This window comes from Pempheris klunzingeri, chromosome 6 (assembly GCF_042242105.1).
Source record: "Pempheris klunzingeri isolate RE-2024b chromosome 6, fPemKlu1.hap1, whole genome shotgun sequence".
In the NCBI taxonomy this organism is placed as follows: domain Eukaryota; kingdom Metazoa; phylum Chordata; class Actinopteri; order Acropomatiformes; family Pempheridae; genus Pempheris; species Pempheris klunzingeri.
The window spans coordinates 9,573,158-9,596,954 of record NC_092017.1 but is presented as its reverse complement, the minus strand read 5'-3'; the positions used below and the strand labels follow the sequence as shown (position 1 = coordinate 9,596,954).

Sequence of the window (23,797 nt, the reverse complement as noted above, 5' to 3'; positions counted from 1 at the left end):
TTCTAGTAAGATGCAGTGGGGACAGGTTGAAATGCGTTTTAGCACCCTTGCACCAAAACCCACAAGGGTTTCATAAACCCCTCATAAGTCGTGTGTGCCCTGTTTTTATTTTGACAGCCTTCAGCAAGTCAGCACATGCATATTTATCTCACTGAGCGATTTCGCTGTCTGCCTGTGATTAAAGCAGGATGTACATTTTTACCAGTGGGTCGGCAGTAGCATGTGGCTGTGATGTCTTTTGACTGAAAGCAAGTGAAACAATAGTGCACCATTGTTCAGTCAGGAATCTCTCTTGTCTTTTAGAAAGCCTACACTATTTTCCATCCTCTGTTGTTGTTTTTGTTGTTGTTAAAGAAACTTATTCTCACACTACAGTTAAAAAGGAAAGACAGAAAACCCTCCTCCCACCCACACACACAGGTTGTGTAGCTCTGTCAGAGGAGCAGACAGACCGTCGGCAGACACAGGATGAGAAGAAGACCACCGCTCACATGATACGATGGAGATGTGGCTGAGACAGTCAACTCTGCTCTTCCTCACAGGTAAGACTTCAGACTTGATGTTCAACAGGTAAAAACAGACAAGACACTGATAACAACACACGTTTTTATTAGAATAATGAATGAACAGACTGAAATGTGTAAAGAGCCATTGTAGAGTGAAACTATCTATCTATCTATCTATCTATCTATCTATCTATCTATCTATCTATCTATCTATCTATCTATCTATCTATAGTAGCAGTAGCAGCGATGGGGGTAACAGGTCAAGTTCCTGTGACTCTGGGTGAAAAACAGGGAAGAGTCCAAGTCCCTTCTGGTCCCGTCGATTTAAATCTAAACTGCAGTTTGAATGTGGAGGGATATGAACGATTTCGGGTGACCTGGCATTTCAACCCCTCCGGACCTTCATTCAGCGAGCAGCCCAAAATCACGAAGATGTTTAACAGATCTGCAAAGACCTCCACCAAGACTTTGATGAGTTACACTTTGCCAAGTGCTACAGAGAAGGACAGCGGATGGTACTTCTGCAAAGTCACAGTAGAGATTCCCAGATTACATAGTATCAGCAGCAATGGAACAGAAGTGATCATTGGTAAGTATTAACTCTAACTCGTAAAACCGGTGACACTTAGCTTTTAGTCCCATCATTTACCATCTATGTGAAATGTACAAACATTAATAGATTAATTAGAGCACATTATAATCTATATGTTTTTGAGTGTTTATTAATGTTCAGTACTTGTCAGCAACTAGAATTTCTCCCATGAACACATGTTTTGTAATTTATTGTGATTTACTTTGTTCAGATACTATCTGCACCTGGGTGTCAGTAGCCAATGATACTAGTTTTTGTGGCTTTTAAACAGCCACATTGTTCATTTACACACAGGTGTATGTGGAAAGAAGATATTTTGTATTTAATCTGCCGTTTATATTTGCATTTGATGTTGTATTTTAACCCAAACATGATCTCTTTCCAAACATAACCAACCAGTTTCGGTGCCTAAATCTAACCAAACCGCAACTGAAAACTGATAATTATAAAAGAAAATTAAAAATATAAAAGTCAACTGATGTCTACAATAAATTGATCACAGGACATCCTCACATAGGATCCTGATCTGCTGGGTAAATTTTAACCAAACCATTCTGCCACCACAGACACATTTTGACCCTGTAACGCAAAGTGTATCATATTTGATATATGAGTTTTTGAGACCTCTACATCATCAGTGTGATATATTTTTGTATTTTATCTGTGTTTTATACATATATATATATATAACAAACTATGAGCAATAAAGTGCACAAAAATGCCGTATGTAGCAAAAATCATACAAATTAAAACTATTTAAACACTCCAGTTTCAATTTAAGGAATTTATCATTGGGTGTAAATAGCTGAATAGCAACACCTTTATAGTCATTCAGTAGCTGTTTGTACACCAGCCTTCACTCATCGGCGGCCCCATAAATAGTTACAGTTGTTAACTAATTAATAAAAAATGACACTTGGCATTTATTACATGCATTTATATGCTCCTTATAAACCATAAATTGGGGCGCATGAAGTAAAGTGTTACAATAAAGGCTATTATGATGAAACATGGTGTCATGTAGGGATTCATAAATGCTTTTACTCTTGTACTTGCTGTGACTAAATGAATGCCTCTTAAAGTATCATTTTGCTTCCTCCATGACAGCGAAGATCATGCAACATACAACGTACCCGTCACTGCCCATACTTACGGGTAAACAAGGTGTGTGTGTGTGTATATATATATATGTATATATATATATATATATGTATATACATACTAGAACCAGGCTCTTATGAACAGTAATGCAGTAATTGATGATTTTCTGGGAAATGTTGCTCTGAACTGACTTTCTATTTAACCCTGGAGAACCCAAGAACCCTTTTCTTCTTTAGAAAATTATGAACTATGCATTAAATGACTGCTATAAGTTCACTGAACACCAACATATCCACTTTTTCAATTTTAACCCTTTATTCCCTAATTTAGGATTAGGGTCAAATTTGACCCATTGGGCTTTAGGCGTATCATTTCAGAGAATCACAATAACAAACACTGTCAATGCAAACTATTTTAAACTTAGGAAAATAATCAGTTAACCACACAGCTACATTTAACAATGTTTTTTTTGCATGTTAGAACTGGATTTCAAATGTACAAACACACTTTGGCCAATGGAAACAAGAACACAAGGCCAAAAAACTAACACCATGGGTCTTTGCTTATCAAAAAATCTGTTCTGCTAGAGAGAGGAACTCACACTAGACATTGTGGTAGTCAATTTCTTTTTTTGTTGATGCAGAGTGGAACTGCACATTTTTCACAGTGCATTTTGCACAGCACATCAACAGCGATTTACTTATTATATATATTTATATATAAAATACATAATAAGTTATTATATTATTATAGTTATTATAAGTATTAGTCTCTGGCCCTGTACTACCGAGGTAACTTAGTAAAATATATTATACAAATGAATTTATTTCAAGGCTTTAGCCAAATACAGGACTGTCACCATTCTCCATCTACAAAGTCACTCAAAGAACCAAAGGGTCATTTTTGACCCGACATTTTTTAACCCATACACCCAGAGGGTCATTTTTGGCCCATCATTTTTTGAACTAGCTCAGAGTTGCTAATTTATCCAAAAAGAATATAAAACGTACTTCTAGGCATTCTGCAAGCTAATACTAAATAGATTAACAAAAAATACACAATTTTACCAACCACTGGTTTGCTGAGAAGACGATTTTGTTTGGGTAGGTCAGTCATCTTGTCACTACCACTCTGGCTCATGTCAGTTCAATATTCATCCACTAAGTGTCTCTATGCAGAGGTCAGAAGTGGCACTCTGGGTTTTTGAAGTTAAATTTGACAATTTTTTTTATGTTTGTTCATTTTGGGTGGCAGCAATTAACAGCGGCCAAATTTGACCCCGTGGGTTCTCCAGGGTTAAAGAAGTGTTGAGACCTACTTCAACTTGACAAACGCACATGTCTGAGTGATTAAACTGGTAAAATAACAATTTTGTAGTTGCCTGTACACAGTTTTAAGTCAGACTTTATGTGCTTGAAATTAAATTAAATTGTAATAACAACTTGTTTAACACATTGGCCTACTTCTTTTCACTCTGTTAAACTGATGTGATCACATTTCAAGACAAAGTTTCTCTCTTACAGCCACCGTGTCTCCCACAGACGACCTCCCACTTATCGACTGGTGGATGTGGGTCCTGTTGGGGGTGTCTGCGTTCGTCCTGCTTGTGCTGCTGGTCATATGTGTCTGGCTGAGAAAAGGGTGCAGCAGAAGCAGAGGTAACAGTCTTCTTTTTCAGTTTCAGATAAAAACCTAGATACTAATGTCACCACGTTAAACAACATCTATAGATATTAGATAAGGCGTCTATTGAGCAGAGACAGGAGTGGGATGAAAGCTGTTCTGAGAAAAAGAGGGCATGAAACACTTTCACAGAAAACCTCACAAGCTCTGAACAAATCTGGATGGTTTTTTTTGCAACGATTTGGATTCGATAAAAGAAATGAGGGACTTTTTGTGTCTCTATGTCTGACAAAAGAGAGAGAAGAGACTGTTCATATGACAGCAGGTAGGTGAGTTTGCCCGACCCATGGCCATGGATGCACATTGAGTAAGCAAGAGGTCTGTGTGGTTTGACAGCACAGCGTGAGACAGTCGGAAATGTCAAAGTAGGACAATGAGCCAGCCTGCTTTCGCCTGTGTGGTTTAGGTAAAATAGTACAAAGATTTGAATTTCTCGAACAGACCCAGAGACAAGGGCCTCACTTTGCTGGCAGAGTGCTGTGGACGAGGACCACGTTCAGATTTGGTCTCAGCTGGTCAATACCGAGGAAAATATGATATTTGCTGAAGTAACATAAGAAAATCTGAGAAGTCCACCCACACTGCACCACTTTTACTGCTTTGCCAGTCATACAGACAATTTTTCTTGAGAAATATCTGGCAGACGCAGTCTAGCAGTCACAAAATGTGTTTTCTTCTTAAAGTGACGTGTTTCTTCTCTATCGAAACCCAAAATCAACATTTCCAAAACTGAGTGTCACATTTTCTCCATTGCTTTTGCACAATTTAAAATCATTAATGTCAATTTTTTTGCGTGAAATTCTAACAACCTTTACTTATTTTGAAACTATTAGTTGACTAATTGTTCGACAAACTACAATCACTCACTGGCTGAAGCTTGTGCACTGTGAAGATTAGTTGTTTTTATGTCATAGTGAACTGGGTTACACTTGTCATGTATTGTCGTGCAAACTATTTCAGCCACAAGCTTTTAGACAGACAGTTTCTGTGTGTGTATGTGTGTGTGTGTGTGGGAGCAGGCCTTGTGTGGTGGTTTGGTCACAGAGGGTGGAGAGTTAAAAGTAAGACAGGGCCCACATGCTACCTGCATATACAGAATGCCACAAGAATGTTTTTGTGAATTATAAGCATCACTATATCACTATTTGATTTGACAAGATAATAATAATTAATAATAATAATAATTGATAAGACAATAGTATTTATTTGTGTGTTGTGCATTACAGTGTGAACAGGAGACACACTGCAGAGGTGCATGTGGCCTGTGAGAAGCCTGTAAATGTGGACTTTTTGCTGAAACTGATGTTTGGTTGATGGACACCTTTCCTCTGGCTATGCAGAATATTTACCAGCACTGTGGGTTGCTGTGCTGAATGTAATGTCTGAGTGAAAAAGGAAATAGAGACGTCAGCAGTGACTAAACCTTAAATAGTACAATAATATGATTCATTAATCAGAAATATTATGTCTCTCTTCCAATCAGTAGCATGTCCATATATCAGAAGTCATCATTCGGCCTTTACTTGATGTAATCCTGCAATTTCTGTTGTATGTTTTTAGAAATAAGTTGATGAGGACAATCTGTGCCAGTTTGAATTCTTTCATAGTCATTTCAGGACTGGACAGTTTTTCTGAGTGAGATTTGTCTCGAGGAAACATTTTAGATTTTGCCCTGCAGTTTGTCCCACACATCTGACGTGGTGGTTTAACATGATGCTTAATAAATCAACTCAACCTAACTGGAGATGATGACCCTGTTTTTGCTTTTGAATGCGGCAGAGGAACCTGTCTATGCAAACACTCGTCCTGTGACCATCAAACAGCCCTCACCTCGGCCCGGGAAGCCGGTGGACCACCTGAAGCCGGCCTCTTCCTCTCAAAACCTCTGGAACCAAAGTCCAGGCAAAAGATACAACTAAGGCCAACGGGGACACAAGCGGTGAGGAGGACATGGAGCTCCCAGGTCTCTGAACCAGCACCTCCTCGTGTCCACTCACAGCTGTGATGGGAAATCTGGATCCATGTTTATTACTATCGTTTTTATTCTATTTTTTTTTTATTTAGGCTATGCCCTTAAAGTGGAGTGTGTGTCTCATTTTCTGTATTTCTCACCAGGTATTTCATGTAAACTTGCTATGATGAGCCACTAGATGGCAGATGGTGGACGCTGGTTTTCCCACTGGCACCGTCCACCAGAGGCATCCACCACTGGCAGCTTGAAAATGTTTTCCTTGTCTTTTATTATATTACTACACCTGTAAATATTTGAATATGCTGCCAACAGCAATAAGCACAGTAAGCATAGTAAATAAGCACGAAATAAGTAAGAAAGCGCTATTCGTATTATAAATGGTGAGCTGATGGGACTTAACTGTTTTAATGTGTGCTTGTCAACAGAGTTTACATTAAATGTAAATGAATAGTGAAAATCATTATTTTTCTCCACATTTATCTACTATCTTTGTATGTTAGCACATTACATTGGTATCCTGTCATGATATTCATTCTAATTTTGTATTTTTGAAAATAAAGACAAAAAGTAGTCCACATCAGGGGAGCGTGGACATAATTTCGCGGTCACTTCTGATTGGCTGCAGAGTGAGCGAGTGTTTTTTTTAAAAGAAAGGTGCAATCAAAAGTCACATGACCAGGCGCTGCCTGCCGCTGAGGGCTGCAGGATAATCGCTCCCTGCAGGAGTCATATGTGGAGGGGACGTTACAGGTGGAGCAGGAGCCGGATCCAGGAGAAAGAAAAACAGCAGCAGCGGACACTGGTGTAGATCCTGATCAGTCCCGGTGAGTCTGATGCGGACCTGAGCCGCTGTTGTGACTTAGAGGCTTGTTTGTGCGCAGCTTGGTCCCACAGGATTATTCTTCTTTCCACGGAGCTCGGGCTTGGTTGTGGGGATTGGCTTGGGCAACCTGTGGGGTTGAGAGGTGCGCAGACCGCACGGTGTAACTTCTCTGTCTTATCTAAGATTATAGGATATACTAATCTAATAATAGCAGCTGAAAGCTAGACTAAGCAGTAGTAGGATATGCGTTTAGGCTGCCTCACTCACACTTCCCACCGCAGTCAGAGGGAGAAACGCTCCAACTTGTAGGGTCGCTGGCGCAGCTTCAGGACAAGTGTCACAGCAGTGGGTATGTGGTTGAATCCTGCGGGGGGAAATGCTCTGGACCGCACAGACAAATCTATTAAGCACACATAGCATTATTAATGTAATCTTTATTAGGCTTAAGTACACAGATTTTCTCCTCTGAAAATCAATGATCAACCAAACAAATCTCTTAGCAAATAGTCCACAAAACAAAAAAGAAACCAACAGCTTGTCAGAGACCTGGAGGGTTTGATTGTATTTGTCATTTTGGAATCATTTTCTCTGTTTAAGTAGAGCTTAAAAGTCTACACAGCCACATCAGCCTATCACATGCAGAATATATAAAATATGCCTCTGTTTGCATTTTGTCTGCACTGAAAGCTATAAGGGGTTAACATGATAACATGAACTCAGGGTGTGCAGTTTTATGGATGGTGAGAATTTTAGCACATGATCTGTGTGTCTGGCTGAGCGAGCAGAGGATATACTAAGTGCTGTCAGTGCACTTGCTCAGGGGATTGCCCAATTTTAGCTGTAATACTGCGGCTCAGAGGGGTCATAGGGCTGCACCACAAATAATACTGAGTGGCACCGTGTGGTCGCAGCTGGCAAAGCTACACGTTTGCTGGAAGTCTTACTATATGTGCACATCAGTGTATAAAAAAAGTGTATATGCTGGTCAATGGCTCGTGTTAGGCTGAGATGATCTTAAGATTGTGCAGGCAGTTATTTAAAAGCATGCCAGAGACTCTGGTGTGGAGAGAACAGTCTAGTAAAAGACTAGTAAAAGTGAAATGTGAAATGATTCAAAATATTTTATCTTTTAAAGTGCATGTCAGGCACTTCCATGATTGTCTTGCCCCTCAGCCACCAATTCACCTGAACACAGTACATTGTGTTGACCAGAGCTGAGACGCTTTTTTGATACTCAGTTCAAGCTAAAATAGCAAACCTTCCCCTGTTCCAGCTGCTGCAGTGTGAGGAGTTGCTGCTTTTCTCAGTTTTATCTCAGTGCGAAGAGAAAGTCTTTGGGGGTTTTTGGAACGCTGCTCAGACAAAAGGAGAAACCTGAAGATGTCACCTCGTGCTTAAGGAAAATGTGGTGGTCACTCTCCACAGTTTTCTGACATTTTATATACCAAATGATCAATTTAATCAAAAAATTAAAGGAAAAAATAAGACGTATTGAAAATGAGTTTTAGTTGCAGCCCCAGTTTTGAGTCTAGAAAGTCAAACTGAGTCATAAAATCAGGTCCTTGGTTTTGAAATTCCATTTAGATTTAAGTGCTCACCATATTTTTGTTGTCTTGGGTGTTCCTGTCAGTCAGCGAACTTGTCACACAGCACAGGCACAACGGGCAGAGATGTTTTCCTTTGTGCCCCAGCTCCTGCTGAGACTTGCCCTGGTGTGTGCGTATGTTTCTGTGTGTGTGTGTGTGTGTGTGTGTGTGTGTGTGTATGTGTGCGTCCGTGCATTTACACTCAACCACACTTGCCTCATCAGTGACATGTACAAGTGGAGGCAGTGATCTTATTGGACAGGATGCTGCATTTTTATTTGTTGGGTCGCTTGTTGTCTTTATTCGTGGTCAGAGCTCTGACTGTTACTCGTTCATTATTTTAATGATACATGAAGGTAACAGGCTCGAAAACTGTACACGCAGCATGTTTTTGGAGTATTGTTTTCAGCTAATTACAACTCTCCTGCACATCAAAACAAAAGGTGGCAAGCTACTGTCATCATGGCATAAAAGATTTGGTTGTTTTAGCCATCTGAGCTTGCAAAAATATAACCCAGTGTTGAACTTGGGTGTGTTTTCCAGTGAGTGTTTCACAACAGAGTCTGTGACACAAGGAGTGTCAAAGGTGAGCACACTCCCACAACCGGTTTCCTGTTTAGGCCCCTGTGATGGAACTCTGTATCACAGCCTGCCGGCCTGCTGGCGATCTGGCTCAGCTTATGTTTGACTGGTGGACGCTGATACAGGCAGGCAGGCAGGCAGGAAAACGGGCACACAACAAAGTCAGCAACAACCAAGTCAGCCGGTGACTCAACCATCATCAAACCTGTGGAGCAGTTAGTCAGCCACTCAGGTAAATCAGTTACAGCCAGAGGAGGCCTCGCCCTCACAGCACAGCGTAATGCAAACAAAGACGTACACCAGAGGCCGGGCTTGCGCAGTCACGGCTCACTCCAGCTGTTTGACTGTTCACAAGGCTTTTCAGATTTGGATTTGTTATGAGTCATGGCGATGACAACGGCGTGCCTGTCTGTGCATGCTTCAGCTGCTGCCGTTTGGGGTTTTACTTTGTACGCATGGTGAGGATCCATTGTAGAGTGTTGTAGATAATGTGGTGGCTCCTGAACAGGCTATAAATATCCTCATGCTTCAAGCGGCTGGAGTGTCTGGAGATACTTACTGTAGGGCTTCTTCTGCCTATTGTACTAGTTCATGTGCAGCCTTTGAACCCACAGATGTTCACACTCTACAACCTGATGAGTAAAAACTCTCCAGCAGCAGCAGCGCTGACCTTTTTAAAGATTTTTGCTCAGCGTGAAGTTACATGTGGGAAATACATTCTCTTACATGTGGACTAGCATGTGCAAAGACACTATTGTAGCCACACTCCTGCTGTGTGTTCTCAGTTTCTAGATGTTCATCTGACTTTGTGGTTGCTGTGTTTACATGCAAGCAGCGCTTCAAGTGCCGGGTCGGCTTTGAAGAGCAAACAAAAAGCACAGTGTTTCACAGTGTTTTTCACAGTGTGCAGACTCAGCACTGTTTCTTCATAAACGTCATTCATAAAACACAATGCATAAGGAGCATAATGAAGGTGTGTTACACAGCAGTGTGTTTGATGGTCCTTCAGCAGGTTCGGCTGGCTGTACAAGAATCAGCACTGATCCCCTATAAACACAAGATGTAGCTGGATATCGCACCAGTCTTTCACAACGTACCCTTTGACTCAGGAGAGAGTGCAGCTGATTTGATGGTGATTTAATAGGCTATTATTTTGGTCAGAGGAGAGGAAGTAATAATCTGCCACTTTACATTAAGACATACCTGCAGAAAGGGTGTTCCGTTTCTTTAATTCTTTAATAAATCACTCATCAGTAAAATATCTTGTAAAAAGCTGTCATACACAACCTGCCAAAGTCCATGACCCCTTATTAATGGACATATTAGTATCAATAAAGGTGTGCCATAAATAAAGAGTCATAAGCCACGTTGTATTATGCCATCATGTCTGCAGCTATTAATGCCAGTGGAACATTAACAAATGGATTTTGGCAGTGATGTTGTGTCGCCCTCATCCATCAGGTAAGGGGTCAAACAGTCCATGGGAGTGTCCTTCCTGATTAATTAAATAGAACAAAGCAAGCAGCAAAGGTGGAGGACATAGAGACATAAATGTGGGATCATGATCCAGCAATCCAAAAGTTAGTTTTATTCATGCATTGTAATGGATTATTATGCATGTGGAAATCTTAAAGCGGCACTAATCAATATATTTATTATATTTATTATTCATCAGCAAATGAAGCTCTGATGTGAGCTGCTGTCCTGCTGCTGCCTGTTTTAAGACAATCAAAGTTACCAAGCATCTGGTGAAGGAAGTGGAGCATTTAGCGGCTGAAGAGCCAAGACCTGAACAGACCTAAAGAAGAGTTAATATTTGACTTATTTTTGTCAGGTGGCCAAACACACATGACTGTACTGTTGCTCTGTGTCACCATAATGCATGTACAGTGTAAGGTGACGATATGTCATTAATGTGTTTTCAACTTTTTCAGCTGCCCCAAGGTGGCCAAAAACAAACAAACAATGAATGCAGCTTTTAATTAAATTCTTATTAACCACTGATTTTAAAAAAAGCATAATTTTGTTCAAATTTAGTAGCATGACAGACCAAAATAGTGTCTTATTTAATAAGAAAATCTGGCCTGTGCAACTCATAACTGTGTAAAAACCTCAGCTGTGTACCCCCCCCACTTCACACTCACATCCAGGGTGTAAGTGTGACCAATAGATAAACAAAGGAAGAGAAAAGAGCGACAACTGCTGCGTGCTCTTCTGTTATTATAGCCATACCTGCCTGTCTGCACCGTTTGGAAGTACCTGTCAAACGCTGTGAGAAACAACCTGCAGTCATTCTATTCAGCTGTAACGCTCAACCTTACCGTCCCCGCCTCCTCCTCCTCCTCCCCCCTCCTCCCCTCACAGCCTGAGGGGTAAAGTATGCAAGACATTGGCGCTCTAACAACAGATGAGCAGACCTATACATGCAGCAGCTCGTCCCGCTGTGTCAAGTAACAACAAGGTGGAAGCATGGCAGTTTGTTGCAAAACGCACATTCAAAACTGAGGTTGTTCAGAGGCACAGGGGAGCGAGCGCCTGGCTGTCTCTCGAGGAAATTTGGATGCTGTCATTTTGGTTTCGTCAACAGGCGAGGACTCTGTGGTGTGCATCCCTCTGAAATCTGCTGTATTTCTTCTCTGCAAGCTAAAATCTAAATAACAGTTGCAAAGCAGCCATGTGGTGCGGCTGCTTTTTGATCCTTGTGCACCCAAAAGATAAGAGTATAGTTTTTTTACCTTGTGAGTCTGCTCTTAAGTATGCTTTGTGTGTTATTCTGAGAAAAAAAGTACCTTGATGAATTTTGAATGAGGCAGCGCTGCTCAGTTAGTCAAAACAGAGAGAAACTTGCCAAAGAAGTGGTAAGTCTCAATTCAGCATGAATCCCAGGGTAGGGATGGGGCGCTAAAGCAAGTGAATTATTGTGATCTGCATGCATGCCCAAACCTGAACTGATCCCCTCTGCTGCGTGAACCCCACTGAGCCCAGAGGAAGCAGGTTCTTATCTGGGAGGAGGACAGGAAGACAGAGAGAGTGGGGGTCGATGAAGGCAGCTGGGCAGTTTCCTCTCTCTAGCTTTCAATTGTGACTTTTTGTAGCTGTAACCATAAGCGGTGCTAAATCTCTCCGATGTAACAACAAGTTGTAATTGTGCCTGTTTTGCATATTATGTGTGTTTTTGACAAATATTCTTTGCAATCAAGCAAAGCATCTTCATTTAGGACACTTTTCTTACCATCACGTCTCGTGTCATTTTCACTACATCTTTAAAGATTAAGTAGCTGGCAGAATCAGCTCCAGGAGCACTCCACTGATTTTCTATGTGAAGACGATTTTACCTGTCACAAGGAGTACTACTCAACTTTTGAAAACAGTTCTTTAAAGTCTTCGGTGGCTCTGGGGGCAGTTTCCTAAAGTCTGAGAAAACAATCCTAATGAGGCCATCAGGGTCGTCTAGGATTGGGTTTGGAGACATTTCCGAAAAACAGAAAGCCTCTGCTGCAAAGTTGGGGGAGTCTGAAAAGCATTTACACGGCAGGGAGAGTCCAATAAAATATGCTTTGGGGTTGCATTGTGGGAATTGTAGTGTTTTTAGACTGAAAGCCTACCTATCACACCTTGTTAGATTTTGACCATCCTGGGTTTAACTTGTATCTTGTGAGTCTCCCATTGTAATGAAAGTGCCCCTTTGAGAGGCAGGATTTTCTTACACGATCAGCCTTTATTTCATTCTTGCTTCAGTCGATTTACTTCATAGACTTCCTTTTCATAATTATAAAAGCAGCACTGGTGTCAGACAGTGAAAAGAGGGTACATCAAATCTTTATGTAGCTCTATATAATAATAACAACAACCCATGAATGACGAATAAACAATACGAAAAGTGGAAAAAAGTAAGGCGTAAGGGGCAAACCAGGAGCCATTTTCATTTTTCAACCAAATATATTATCCATTTTGTCCATCCTTTAATGTGTGTTTTATCTTTAATAATTTAATGCTTAGATGTTTTCATATCTCTCCTAGGGGTGGGCACCATGACGATGATCTTCCTCAGCATCCCTCACCAGTAGGCAGGCAGCATGGCTTCTGCTCCTCCTTCCAGAGAGGACATCAGTGGCTCATTAGCGCTGCGCTGGAGGCTCACGCCGACATAGATACTCAAAACGAAGGACACCCGCTTCAAACTGAGCCGAGGCAGGCTGAGCTGCACTCTGCGGGCGTGGTTAAACATATGTAAGAACTGACATTAGGGGGTGTTTGAAGATGACATGTGCTGGAGCGGCACACATCCAGGACAGTCACATCCCCACAGTGTAACATCAGCAGCAACATCTGGACCGAGAGCTTGGATCATGTTCTGTCTCTGATCGGGTGCTTTGGTGGCAGAGCTGGACTGTGCAGCTCTTCCACACCTGCACCTGGACTCTGAGCCATGTCTCTTCTCTCAGCCCTGAGCATCGTCTGTGGATTGATGCTCCATGTTTCATTTAGTGCACTCAACACCCACTATTGTGTCCCACGAAAGACTGTCCCCTTCCAGAGTAAGTCGCATATGCCTCCTCCGCTAATATATCACAGCATATTCTCACTGTGTTGTAATAGATTCCCTCCTGGGCTGGACCAGTAAACACCCAAATTTGTAGCAGTTTAGGAACGTCAAATACAGGGTTCACAAAAAGTTAGGGATATTACTTTCAGGTGAAATTTATGGAAAATGTAAAAAGTGAATGCTACAGTGATATTATATCATGAAAGTAGGACATTTAAGTATCAGCATGCAATGGTTGGGATGTGGCTAAAGGACGTCCACTCCTCTCCTTCCTGTGACTCTTCCAGTCACTGTATCTCTGTTGCAACCTCCTGATGACACTCTGTGACCCTCTAAGCTCAGTGGACACTTCTGTCTGAGGACTTCCTGTTTGAAGCCTCCAGTGTTGAGCTGCTGCTGATCAATAGTTAGGTGTCGTCTTGGTCTCATGATGTCAGAATGTGAACAGCATGATGAGGAGGACTGTTTAAATACCAATTCTAACTGAACCAGGAAATGTATTGGTGGTGGTTCATCCTGAAATTTCACCTGAAAGCCGAATATCCCTAACATTTTGTGAGTAGTGTATATACCATGATACATGAGCAAGTAGTGCAACTTCAAAGACTTGGTTGTTGTGCTGGTTGTGAAAAGCTTGTAAAAATATCTGTGAATTTGCACTTTTTTTTTTTTCGCTGTGGGAGCATTTTCTCAGCTGCACAGCAGCCAAAAAGTAAAACGAAAATACAACAAAATGTAGGGTAGCAATACAAGTGTTCTCCTGTTTAGACGGTCTGAGGCTGTTCAGAGAGGAGGGGATCTTCAACTACTCCACGATGTTGATGAGCGACGACCTGGGTGTGCTGCTGCTGGGGGCCAGAGAGGCCATATACGCTGTGGACATCAACAACATCTCTGTCAGAAAGGCAGTGGTAAGAACATGTGAAGAAATTCATTCAGAAAGACGTCTTTTGCAGAATGTGCAGGTCTGGCTCTCACTCAGTTTGATGTAAACATGCAAATGCTCCTGCGTTTGGCGGAATAGCTATTAATTAACTTTTTATAATTGCAGATGAAATATAAACAATCTTTCGAATGTTTATGACATTCTATTGCAGTAGTTGAAGGCATTTCATTAAATAATCAGTACGCCACTCAGGCCTGGACTTGCCACGCCTAATGATGAATTATCATTACATATTATAAACGTTTTGGCTTGTAAATGTAGTCATGTCTTGTTTGTGACTTCAGATTGCAGGTTATGGTGATGGATGTGAGATTTCCTGCTTCCATTTCAGTGAAAGTATCCACTACATGTGATTTTGTGTAACAGAGGTGTTTTTTTTTGCTTTCTCATCCATTCAATGATTTTCTGACCTCCAGTGGTCTGTATCCTAAAAAGCGCAGCCTCTTGTTGCTTTTTACTAACTATTTGGAAACATTTCACAAGCACAAGTCATAATCAGTTCATGCATCCAATAAGTGTATTCTTTGTCTATCTGTCTCTGCCCTCCTGCACTATTTTCAGAATGTTTTTGGACTGAAGATATGCTCTTTGCTCAGTGCACATTTGCACAAGGGATTTGAATGAATAATAGCCTTGTTGAGCTCTAGACAGTGGCCCGTTGATTCATAATTGTAGTTACACGGAAAACAGTCACAACTGAAGTGGGGTTGGTGTCCCGGCTTGCAGGTACTGCCTGCCAGAGTGCACTGACTGGTCTTAACTGACGTTAGACAAACAATGAGGTGTGTGAGGGTAAACGGGCTTCAGCTCCCCTCTCGTGCTGTGGGTTGCAACACCATTCCTGCGTGCTTTGACAAGACACTTCTCCCTCTGTTGATGCAGGTGTATTGGCGAGTTACCGAGGAGAAGCAGAGGGAGTGCAAGTCCAAAGGGAAACTTGCTGAGGTTTGTGTAATGTCTTTCAAAACAGAGCTCGTCTACACTAACTTTTACTTCTAGGGCAAGCATACCGCCTTAAAGGATGACTGAAAGCATCTTACTCCCTGATGTAGTTTATCTCACTCTCTGAGTTTGTAAATCATTTTATGTCGGTCTTTACATAGAATTCTGTTTGAAGTGTTTTGCTTACAGCACCATACCCAATGTCCAAATAAGGCGTGAAAAGAAAATGCATGTACACAGCCTTGACCTTTTGGTCACCAGCTCCACTGTGTATGTGGCATGTTTGTGTTTTTGCGGCTGAACTAACAAAGCTGTGACCTTGGCATTCTCTCCGCTGGATCTTGTTGCAGGTGGAATGCCGTAACTACATTCGAACCCTGCACAGAGTGAATGACACTACAATGTATGTGTGTGGCACAAATGCTTTTAGCCCCACCTGTGATTACTTGGTGAGTATTTAAGGAATCTGTTAGTTTAGAGGATTTTATAAACTGTGTCTGCAGTCCGTACTTCTGTTTATTAACTGAAGTGGTACTTTGGGTTATTCCAGTCATTATTTTTCTTCACTTTGATTATAAATCCGTCATTGGCTTCAGTACTCCCACTTAAACTGATGGACGTTATGCTTCATTCCTGCCCATTCAATTGGCTTTGCATGTTTAAAGGATGAAGTTGACATTCTATATATCTTTTTAATGCCAACAAATTCCGTGAAAAGATCAAAATCAGCAATATGTTGGTCCATCTCTCAATACTTTCCTGCCTCCTGAGTCTGTCTGTGGCACTCAGACCCGAGCTCATTGGTTCCTACTGAACAATCAGAATCACCTTTATTAGCCAAGTTTGTACAAGCAAACAAGGAATTTGACTCCGGTGAAACTTCTCTCTCTATGTACAGTAAAGTAAAGAAATAAACTAGAATAATAAAAATAAGAACAATATAAATACTCATAAATAGCAGTATATACAGTGGAGGTAGGTGTGGTGCATTTATGTAGTGCAAATATGCTAAGGTATGGGACTATTGCACAGTGGTTCCTGAGTCTCTGTGAGGGTAATGGCCTGGGGGGAGAAACTGTCTCTGTGTCTGGTGGTTTTGACGTACAGTGCTCTGTAGTGGCTACCAGACGGGAGGAGTTTAAAGAGTTTATGTGCGGGGTGTGAGGGGTCTGCAGAGATGTTACCTGCAGGTCGGCCCCAATAAACAATTTCATTTTTTTAAAAAAGTCTCAGTGATTTCATAAGACACCTGGTCACTGCAGTTGTCAGCAAACCCTCCTTATAGAGGGTAAATAGTAGAATATCATATATTATATCAATATTTATCCTGTAAGGCAACCAGCAATAAATGTGGTTTAATATTGCATTTAAAAGGACAAGGGGGTGTTAGGATGCAGTTCCTGTAGTGGCCACTATGTGCTTGACCTAACTCCAGTTGTATTAAATTAAGAAGAGTTCCTCCCTCTTGTAATACAGTCAAACAAACATTGTCAGCAGGAGGTCAAAAAATGCTTAAATCTATCCCGTCATAATGCTTTTTCATTGTCTTACTGTTATTTATGTGTTTGATTGTTTAACCGCACACATGAATGCAGTGAGTTTAGGCGAGGAACTCAAATCAGAGTGGCAGGCAGAGTGTCCTGAATGCATCACAGAGGAGAACAAAATGGTTCCTATGTGCAGAACCACAACACAATCACTTTTATTTAAAAAAAAAAATAATTAAAAAGCAGATCTTATGTTAACTTTAAGGGCTAATCTATCTTAATGTAATAAAGTTATATACTTGCACATAACTTTTGTATACTTTGGAAAATGGTGAGCAATAATATATAAAAGTTATGGTTAACATGCCAAACACTGGTAAAGTCCTCTGTATCCCAGTACTGCGCCTGAATAACATGGCCCAGTTTTTCCTTTTTCCCCTCTCTTAACACATTTTTATCTCCTCTCTCTCCCTTTGTTTCCGGCAGACGTTTGCTAATGGACAGTTGAGGCTGGAGGGAAAGCAGGAGGAGGGAAAGGGGAAGTGTCCTTTTGATCCCTTCCAGAGATACTCCTCCCTCATGGTTGGTGAGTGTCTGTGTCAGGTTTGCTGGCAAAGGGAACAAACCGCAGAATACGGCTGAATGTTCAAAGTGCACCAACAGAACAGATTAGTGTACGATAACAGTGTGCAAATTTCACCAGCCATGAGACCTGAGCACCAGATGAATTACAAATGTCACTCAATATCTGTGCCAGTGCCACCTGCTCACTCAGCATAAGTACCTATTAGTCAGAAAAAGCCAGTTGGTTCAGTCCATTAGCAGGCGCATAAATTAGATGTTGTTCCACCGTAATATGAATAATGGACTTCCAGGAATTTTCCATCATCTCTTGTTCCTGTCCAACAGGAAATGACCTGTATTCTGCTACGTCTATCAACTTCTTGGGCTCCGAGCCCGTGGTTCTGCGCAGCTCAGACTTGGCTCTCCGCACTGAGTTCAAGAGCTCCTGGCTCAGTGGTGAGTTCCTCTGCAAAAACTGCCCATTTAAACTTTCATGTAATGGTCAGCACAGTTTAGAGAGAATCAACTGCAGCAACAGCCTCATTAGTTCTGCATGAAACAGTTGATGATATTTGTGGATATCCTTCGATGCAGCTGAGGCAGATCAAAGTTTTTCGATTTTTCTGCAGTTTTCCTGAGAGTTAATTTCATGTTTGTTGATTTCAGAGCCCAACTTTGTCTACATGGACCTTGTGGCTGAGAGTTTGGACAGTCCTGACGGTGATGATGATAAGGTGTACTTGTTCTTCAGTGAGAACGCCATGGAGTACGACTTCTACAGCAAAGTCGCTGTGTCCCGAGTGGCCCGTGTCTGCAAGGTATAATTAAGCACAGAATAAAAACTCACAGTGTCTGCAAGACCGCAGAGACATTAAAACATGGAAAGCGCTCCCACTGGGCCGTCCCCCCGGTTACAAATTAACAAATCGTCTACTGAGTACAAGTAACAATACCGCTGTGTAGAAATACTCAGTTACAAGTAAAGCTTATGCATTCAAGCATTCAAGTGTTTATGCATTAATGTGTTCATCTCTTTGATGTTGAAGCTTATCAAGGAGGAGCTCATTTGAACTACTTGATATAGTTTATCTGATGGGTAGCTTCCCCCCAGGGATCAATACATTTTTTATCTTAATCCATAATTTTACATCATAAATATATTTGTTGATTGTATTTTGTATTATTCATCTGCATATGCAAATTAACAAGGAACTAAAGCTATCGTGGAGTAAATAGTACCGTATTTGTCTCAGATATGTAGTGGACCAGAAGTATAAAGTAGCAGAAATGGAAATACTAAAAGAACAAGTACCTCAAAAGTGAACTTGAGTAAATGTACTTAGTTACTTACTGAACATTATTGTTTGAGAGTGTGTTAAAGTATTTGTGTTTGTCCTCACTCTCCCTGCCCGACACTGACCTGTTTGTTCTGTCAAAGAGGAATCTCTGCAGAACTGCACACGGCGGCTCACTCTGTGTGTCTCTGTGTTTAGGGGGATATGGGCGGCCAGCGGACACTGCAGAGGAAATGGACGTCGTTCCTAAAAGCTCGTCTGGATTGTTCTTTTCCTGAACCCAGCCTGCCCCCCATTGTCCAGGATGTCTTCCTGCTGAAGCACCAGGACTGGAGGAAGAGCGTCTTCTATGCCGTCTTCACTCCGCAGTCGTACGTACTTCCAATCCAATCCTGTGGTGTCATGGCTCAGGGCAAGGTGCTGATGTGCAGCAGGGTAGGAAGTAAGCTGAGCAGTCAAGGTGGCCATATGAAAAAAAACATCAATTCACAAAATTACTGGTCAGAAAACTTAAAATCATAACATTACCCCATTTGTCTGATTCATTGTGTCTATTCTAATATAAGATATTTAACAGTTCATACTTTTATTTAACAGATTTAAAATTAATTATTAATTAATTTTCTAAAACAGACATGTGGCAGTTTGTGTGATTAAATGTGTTTGATTTGATGTTTCCAGGGGCTTGTCCCAGATATCTGCAGTATGTGCGTACAGTGTATCTGCCATTCAAGATATTTTCAATGAGGGCAAGTTTAAGACACCTGTTGCCGTGGAGACATCTCATGTCAAGTGGGTGATGTACACTGGAGAGGTGCCGGTCCCCAGACCAGGAGCGGTGAGTCTGACGGCTTTTCCGCAGCCAGAATTGATTCAGGATATTAAAGCGTACAAGGCAATTCTAAACAGAGGTTTCGTATTTCAGTGCATCAATAAGGTTGCACGTAAACTGGGGATGAATCGCTCCTTGGACCTTCCTGACAAAACCCTCCAGTTCATCCGGGACCGCCCCCTTATGGACGAGGCTGTTCGCCCTCTGACAGGAAGGCCGCTGCTGGTCAAGAGGGGAGCTTTGCTCACTCACATCGTAGTTGACAGTGTGTTGGCGCTGGACAGACAGAGATATGACGTCATGTTCGTTGGCACTGGTAAGCTTTGTTAAGATAAAAGAGATAAAAGTGGAGCAGAACTGATGTTGGAGGCTATTAGATAATTAGCTTAAATTAAACTTAAAGCCCCTTAAAACTTGTTTTAAATTGTAAGAAATTCTTATAACGCAAAATTGTCAGATAAAGTTCAAAAGAACTCTAGAAAACAATCCTATATAATTTAGTAATAGTTAAACCCTCAAATTTCAGCTGATCTCTTTCATCAGGACTGTGTCGTCTGTTCCAAACAGTCCTACAACCAGTTTTATTCAAATGTTGCTGAACTCTGACTGGTCCGCAGAACTATGTGTCATCACCTGTTTCTAACTGAGCGTCGTCTACTTCAAACCAACCAGAAAAATAAAGGCAAAAACCACAAAATACATATAAGAAAACCCATCAAACTGTTCTGACTTGAGTCTTCACACAGGTGCCCATTGCTCACAGTGAGAAACGGATTAAGAAAGTTTGTTTTCAGGGGCTTTTAAAGCTGTTTGTTTAATCAGTAACTATTTAGACACACACATTTAATATGAGCAATGAGAGGGTATATCAGAGCCAGGATCTTGGATAATACGTGCGTTTGTGTCATTATACGAGTATCAGATGGTCCCTTTTCTGTCTCCTGGTAGCAAACGGTTACGTTCAGAAGGCTGTCAACTACGCCGGAGAGATGTTCATCATTGAGGAAATACAACTGTACGAAAGCCCCGTGTCTATCAGCACCCTGCGCCTCTCATCCAGCAAGGTACCTAATTACAGGCTCAATTGGGTTGTTATGGTGTGCTAGCTTTTTTTTTGGCATGTAGTGCACAATAAGCTTCAGTTTGAATTTACATCTCAATTTACCTATTTTGTCATTAACTCAGTGGTAATAAAGATGAAATGCTTTTGGTTTATGAATGTGTGTGTGTGTGTGTGTGCCAACACAGGGCCAATTATATGCAGGTTCAGAGTTTGGTGCTGTCCAGATGCCCGTCAGTAACTGCAGCCGCTATAACACTTGTGTGGACTGCATCCTGGCCAGGGATCCTTACTGCGCCTGGGACTTAACCACTGAGCAGTGCTCCTCCATCGACAGCTTACCATCCTCCTCAAATACTGCAGTGCAGAGTCTGAAGGAGGCAGACGTCTCGCAATGTCCTCAGCCAGGTACGTTCATGGCGTTTACATGCATCACCCGGGAGAATTTTTGTATTAAAAAGCACCCCAGCAGTGTCATTCATTAGTATGCAGTGAGGACAACCTGTGTCTGTCTGTGTGTGTTTAGATCCAGTAGCAGCTGTGGACATTGCCCTAGTTCCAGAGAACAACATCCAGCTGCCTTGCCAGCTCCACTCCAACTTGGCGCAGGTCCTGTGGCTATTTTCTGATCAAACGCTTCACTCCAACAACAAATACTACATCTACAGCGGGGGCCTGCTCATCCTGAGTGCCTCTGAATCTGACGCTGGCCTGTACACGTGTGACTCAGTGGAGCAGATCAGCGGCAGAACATACAACCGCACCGTGGCCGTTTATCGATTGCAGCTCTACTCTGGCCCTGGAGTGGGGGGCAGCACTACTCCTCGCAATGTGGTGACAAATTCCTCAGACTCTATTCACGGTTTGACTACAGCCACACCAGGGCCGAAGCCAGGCCTGGGCAACGAGGACCCTTTGTCCCCACAGAATCAAAAAGACACTGGCAAGGTGATTCATTTGGAGGTGGCAGTCGCTCTGCTCTCGCTGCTTTGTCTCTCCATGATGGGGGTCATGTTTTGGATCTGGAGTCGAGGGCACTGGGAATGCTTGAAGCTTGCGCAGCGGTCCAGTGAAAGTGAGGGGAAAAGGCAGTCAGCCGAATACATGCACATCCCGAACAGAACTTCAGAGATAAAGCTCCTGGGGCCTGAGTTGAGGAGACCTTGCTCTGCCAATAATAATCACTGTGCTGTTGACTTCAAAGGGAACGGGGAGCACCACTTCACACCTATGGCCAACATTTCAAGTCTGGACGGTCTGGGATACATAAACGATGAGTCAGAGATTTGAGTCTGCTGAGGTATAGAATTCAGTCCCAGGCCGTCGACTGTGCACTAATTATCCTCCTGTAGGTTTTCACATTATAAATTCTTTTGATTGGTGTCTCTGTCTCTCATTGCCAATTCCCAAAACTGTCTATCATTTACGTACTCTAACTGGGCAGCTGATGTTCACTGAAGCGACTTTTCAGGATTTCTGGTGGAATTTGTACTCCAGGAAATCACTGAAAAGTAATTTTATACACACACACACACACACATATATGTATTTTTTTGTATAATTATGAATTGTGAATACCTACTTTAACTTTGTGTAATATATTATGTACAGCCAAGACCCTTTTTTCAGTTTTTATTTATTTGTCCCAGTGAAGATTTTATTTCAGCAATTATAACGCTTGTGATCCAAGTCTTGTAAATAGGGTCACCAACGACACGCTGACCTCTGATTTCCAGGCACATTTAGTTTTATGGATACTGCTGTTTACTTAAGACAACATTCATCTCTCAGAGAGCACACTGTCAGTCATTCACAGCAGCTGTGTTAATGATTGATCTATGACCTGTACGGCTCTTTTATTTTCCAAGTAGCTGTTAAAAAATAGATAACACAGCCTTTTTAGATTGAAGCATTCAGTTGCTGATGCTGAAAAAAGAGATTATTTCACCCCAGTAAATGTTATGTATCATCATTGAGAAAGAACTCATGACTCGCTGGGGTGTAGAAGTGCAGGTGTACATTTCTGTCAGTGATTCAACTGTTTGCATCAGAGATGCAGATAAAACTTTTGGTTTCTGGTGTCAGACTTTGGAAAATGCAGCTGTTGTTGATAATAATAAAAAGATCTAAAGGGGAGTTTGACCTGTGTCTAGCTGTCAGTAATGATTAACCTCTCTCACAAAGCGACGCGGGACGTTTAGCTGACACGCTTGTCGTCTTGATGTTTCCTACAGGTACTGCTGTGGATTGTATGGTGAGATAATATCAAGAGGAACACACTGACTCCACAGTTACCTCAGACCTGTTTGTTTTGGTTGAAAAAGTCTGAGACCAAACTAAATTACAGGAGCATAGCCTGAATCTGCTCTGTGTTTTTCACACTCTGTCATTAAGAACAGCTCTTAGAGCCGCCTTAGGTTTCATCTCACACAAGTACCGCAGATATAAGGGTTTCTGCTCAATTATTCAAGAGTGCAGTACAAGAGAGTTGTCACGAACACAATTAAGGCTATATGTTTGTCTTATAAGGACATAAATTAATGCCAGTGCAGCTTAGATTTTGCACTTTAAAAACAAAACAAAACAAAACAGTGCTAGCCGTATTTACACTGAGGAATTAGGCAAACCACTTGCCAGCTATTGTTTTCCATTTCTTTGTTCTAAAAAAAGTCAATGGGCTTCTTTTGAGTTGTTTATAAGTTTCAGAAAGATGCCCTCTCTCCTGTTCATCAATCCTGCTGTTCCACCCAAGATTTAATGAGGTTTCCTCTTGTATTTTAGTTCTGGCTGTCGTGTACGTTTTTCTCTGATGCTCACAGGCTTTTTTATCCCTCTCAGTTTCTTCCAACATTTCTGAATAAATCAATACAACAGCAGCATCTCTTTGCAAGGGTGGAAGATCCGACGCTGAGAACAAAGGAAACGGAGAAAAACACAGCAGAAATGGGCATCGAAAGGGGGCTGACCAGACCCCACACGGGCCAAGCAGTCAACAGTGATCCAAAAACAGTCACTGAAGCCTGTATTTTTTTAGTTAATCAGTTTGTTTGAAAAATTGAAGGATAACCAAGTTGTCTGATGCCACAGAGGAACATCTTTCAACAACTGATATGAAAACATAAGTCAACAATAAAGACTGTCAAAAAAAAATAAAAAATCTAAAGCTTAACCACTGTAGTGTGAAACTGTACGTGATAACATTGCTGAACACTTGTTTGGATTGTAGGGTGGACTACTTCTGAGTCATGAACAGCAAAACTCAGACCTGGTCGGCTGTATT

At 41.6% G+C, this 23,797-nt stretch overlaps 1 protein-coding gene and 1 long non-coding RNA gene across 3 annotated transcripts; both read left to right on the top strand.

The window, feature by feature from the left end:
- Nucleotides 1-954: 954 nt before the first annotated feature.
- Nucleotides 955-6,429, top strand: LOC139203108 (uncharacterized). Its single transcript, XR_011584371.1, has 3 exons — nucleotides 955-1,095; nucleotides 3,723-3,857; nucleotides 5,662-6,429. It is a non-coding gene; the product is annotated as an uncharacterized lncRNA (long non-coding RNA).
- Nucleotides 6,430-6,596: 167 nt separating this feature from the next.
- Nucleotides 6,597-22,443, top strand: LOC139202741 (semaphorin-4E). Of its 2 annotated transcripts, none has more exons than XM_070832304.1 (14): nucleotides 6,597-6,678; nucleotides 12,866-13,383; nucleotides 14,160-14,302; nucleotides 15,220-15,282; nucleotides 15,630-15,728; nucleotides 17,253-17,352; nucleotides 17,676-17,786; nucleotides 17,997-18,148; nucleotides 18,824-18,996; nucleotides 19,307-19,463; nucleotides 19,551-19,773; nucleotides 20,406-20,521; nucleotides 20,706-20,925; nucleotides 21,044-22,443. In XM_070832304.1, the coding sequence occupies exons 2-14, from the start codon at nucleotides 13,275-13,277 to the stop codon at nucleotides 21,805-21,807; spliced, it is 2,430 nt and encodes an 809-aa protein (XP_070688405.1). In that variant the 5' UTR covers nucleotides 6,597-6,678; nucleotides 12,866-13,274; the 3' UTR covers nucleotides 21,808-22,443. The 2 variants fall into 2 exon arrangements, with proteins under 2 accessions (XP_070688405.1, XP_070688406.1); XM_070832305.1 differs by lacking the exon at nucleotides 6,597-6,678 and adding an exon at nucleotides 7,010-7,026.
- Nucleotides 22,444-23,797: the final 1,354 nt, after the last annotated feature.

Coding starts and splice junctions, on each gene's coding strand:
- LOC139202741 (XM_070832304.1), top strand. CDS start 13,275: ATGTCTCTTCTCTCAGCCCTGAGCATCGTCTGTGGATTGATGCTCCAT. Junction 18,997..19,306: donor GCCGTCTTCACTCCGCAGTC/GTACGTACTTCC, acceptor TGATGTTTCCAG/GGGCTTGTCCCAGATATCTG. Junction 19,464..19,550: donor CGGTCCCCAGACCAGGAGCG/GTGAGTCTGACG, acceptor TTCGTATTTCAG/TGCATCAATAAGGTTGCACG.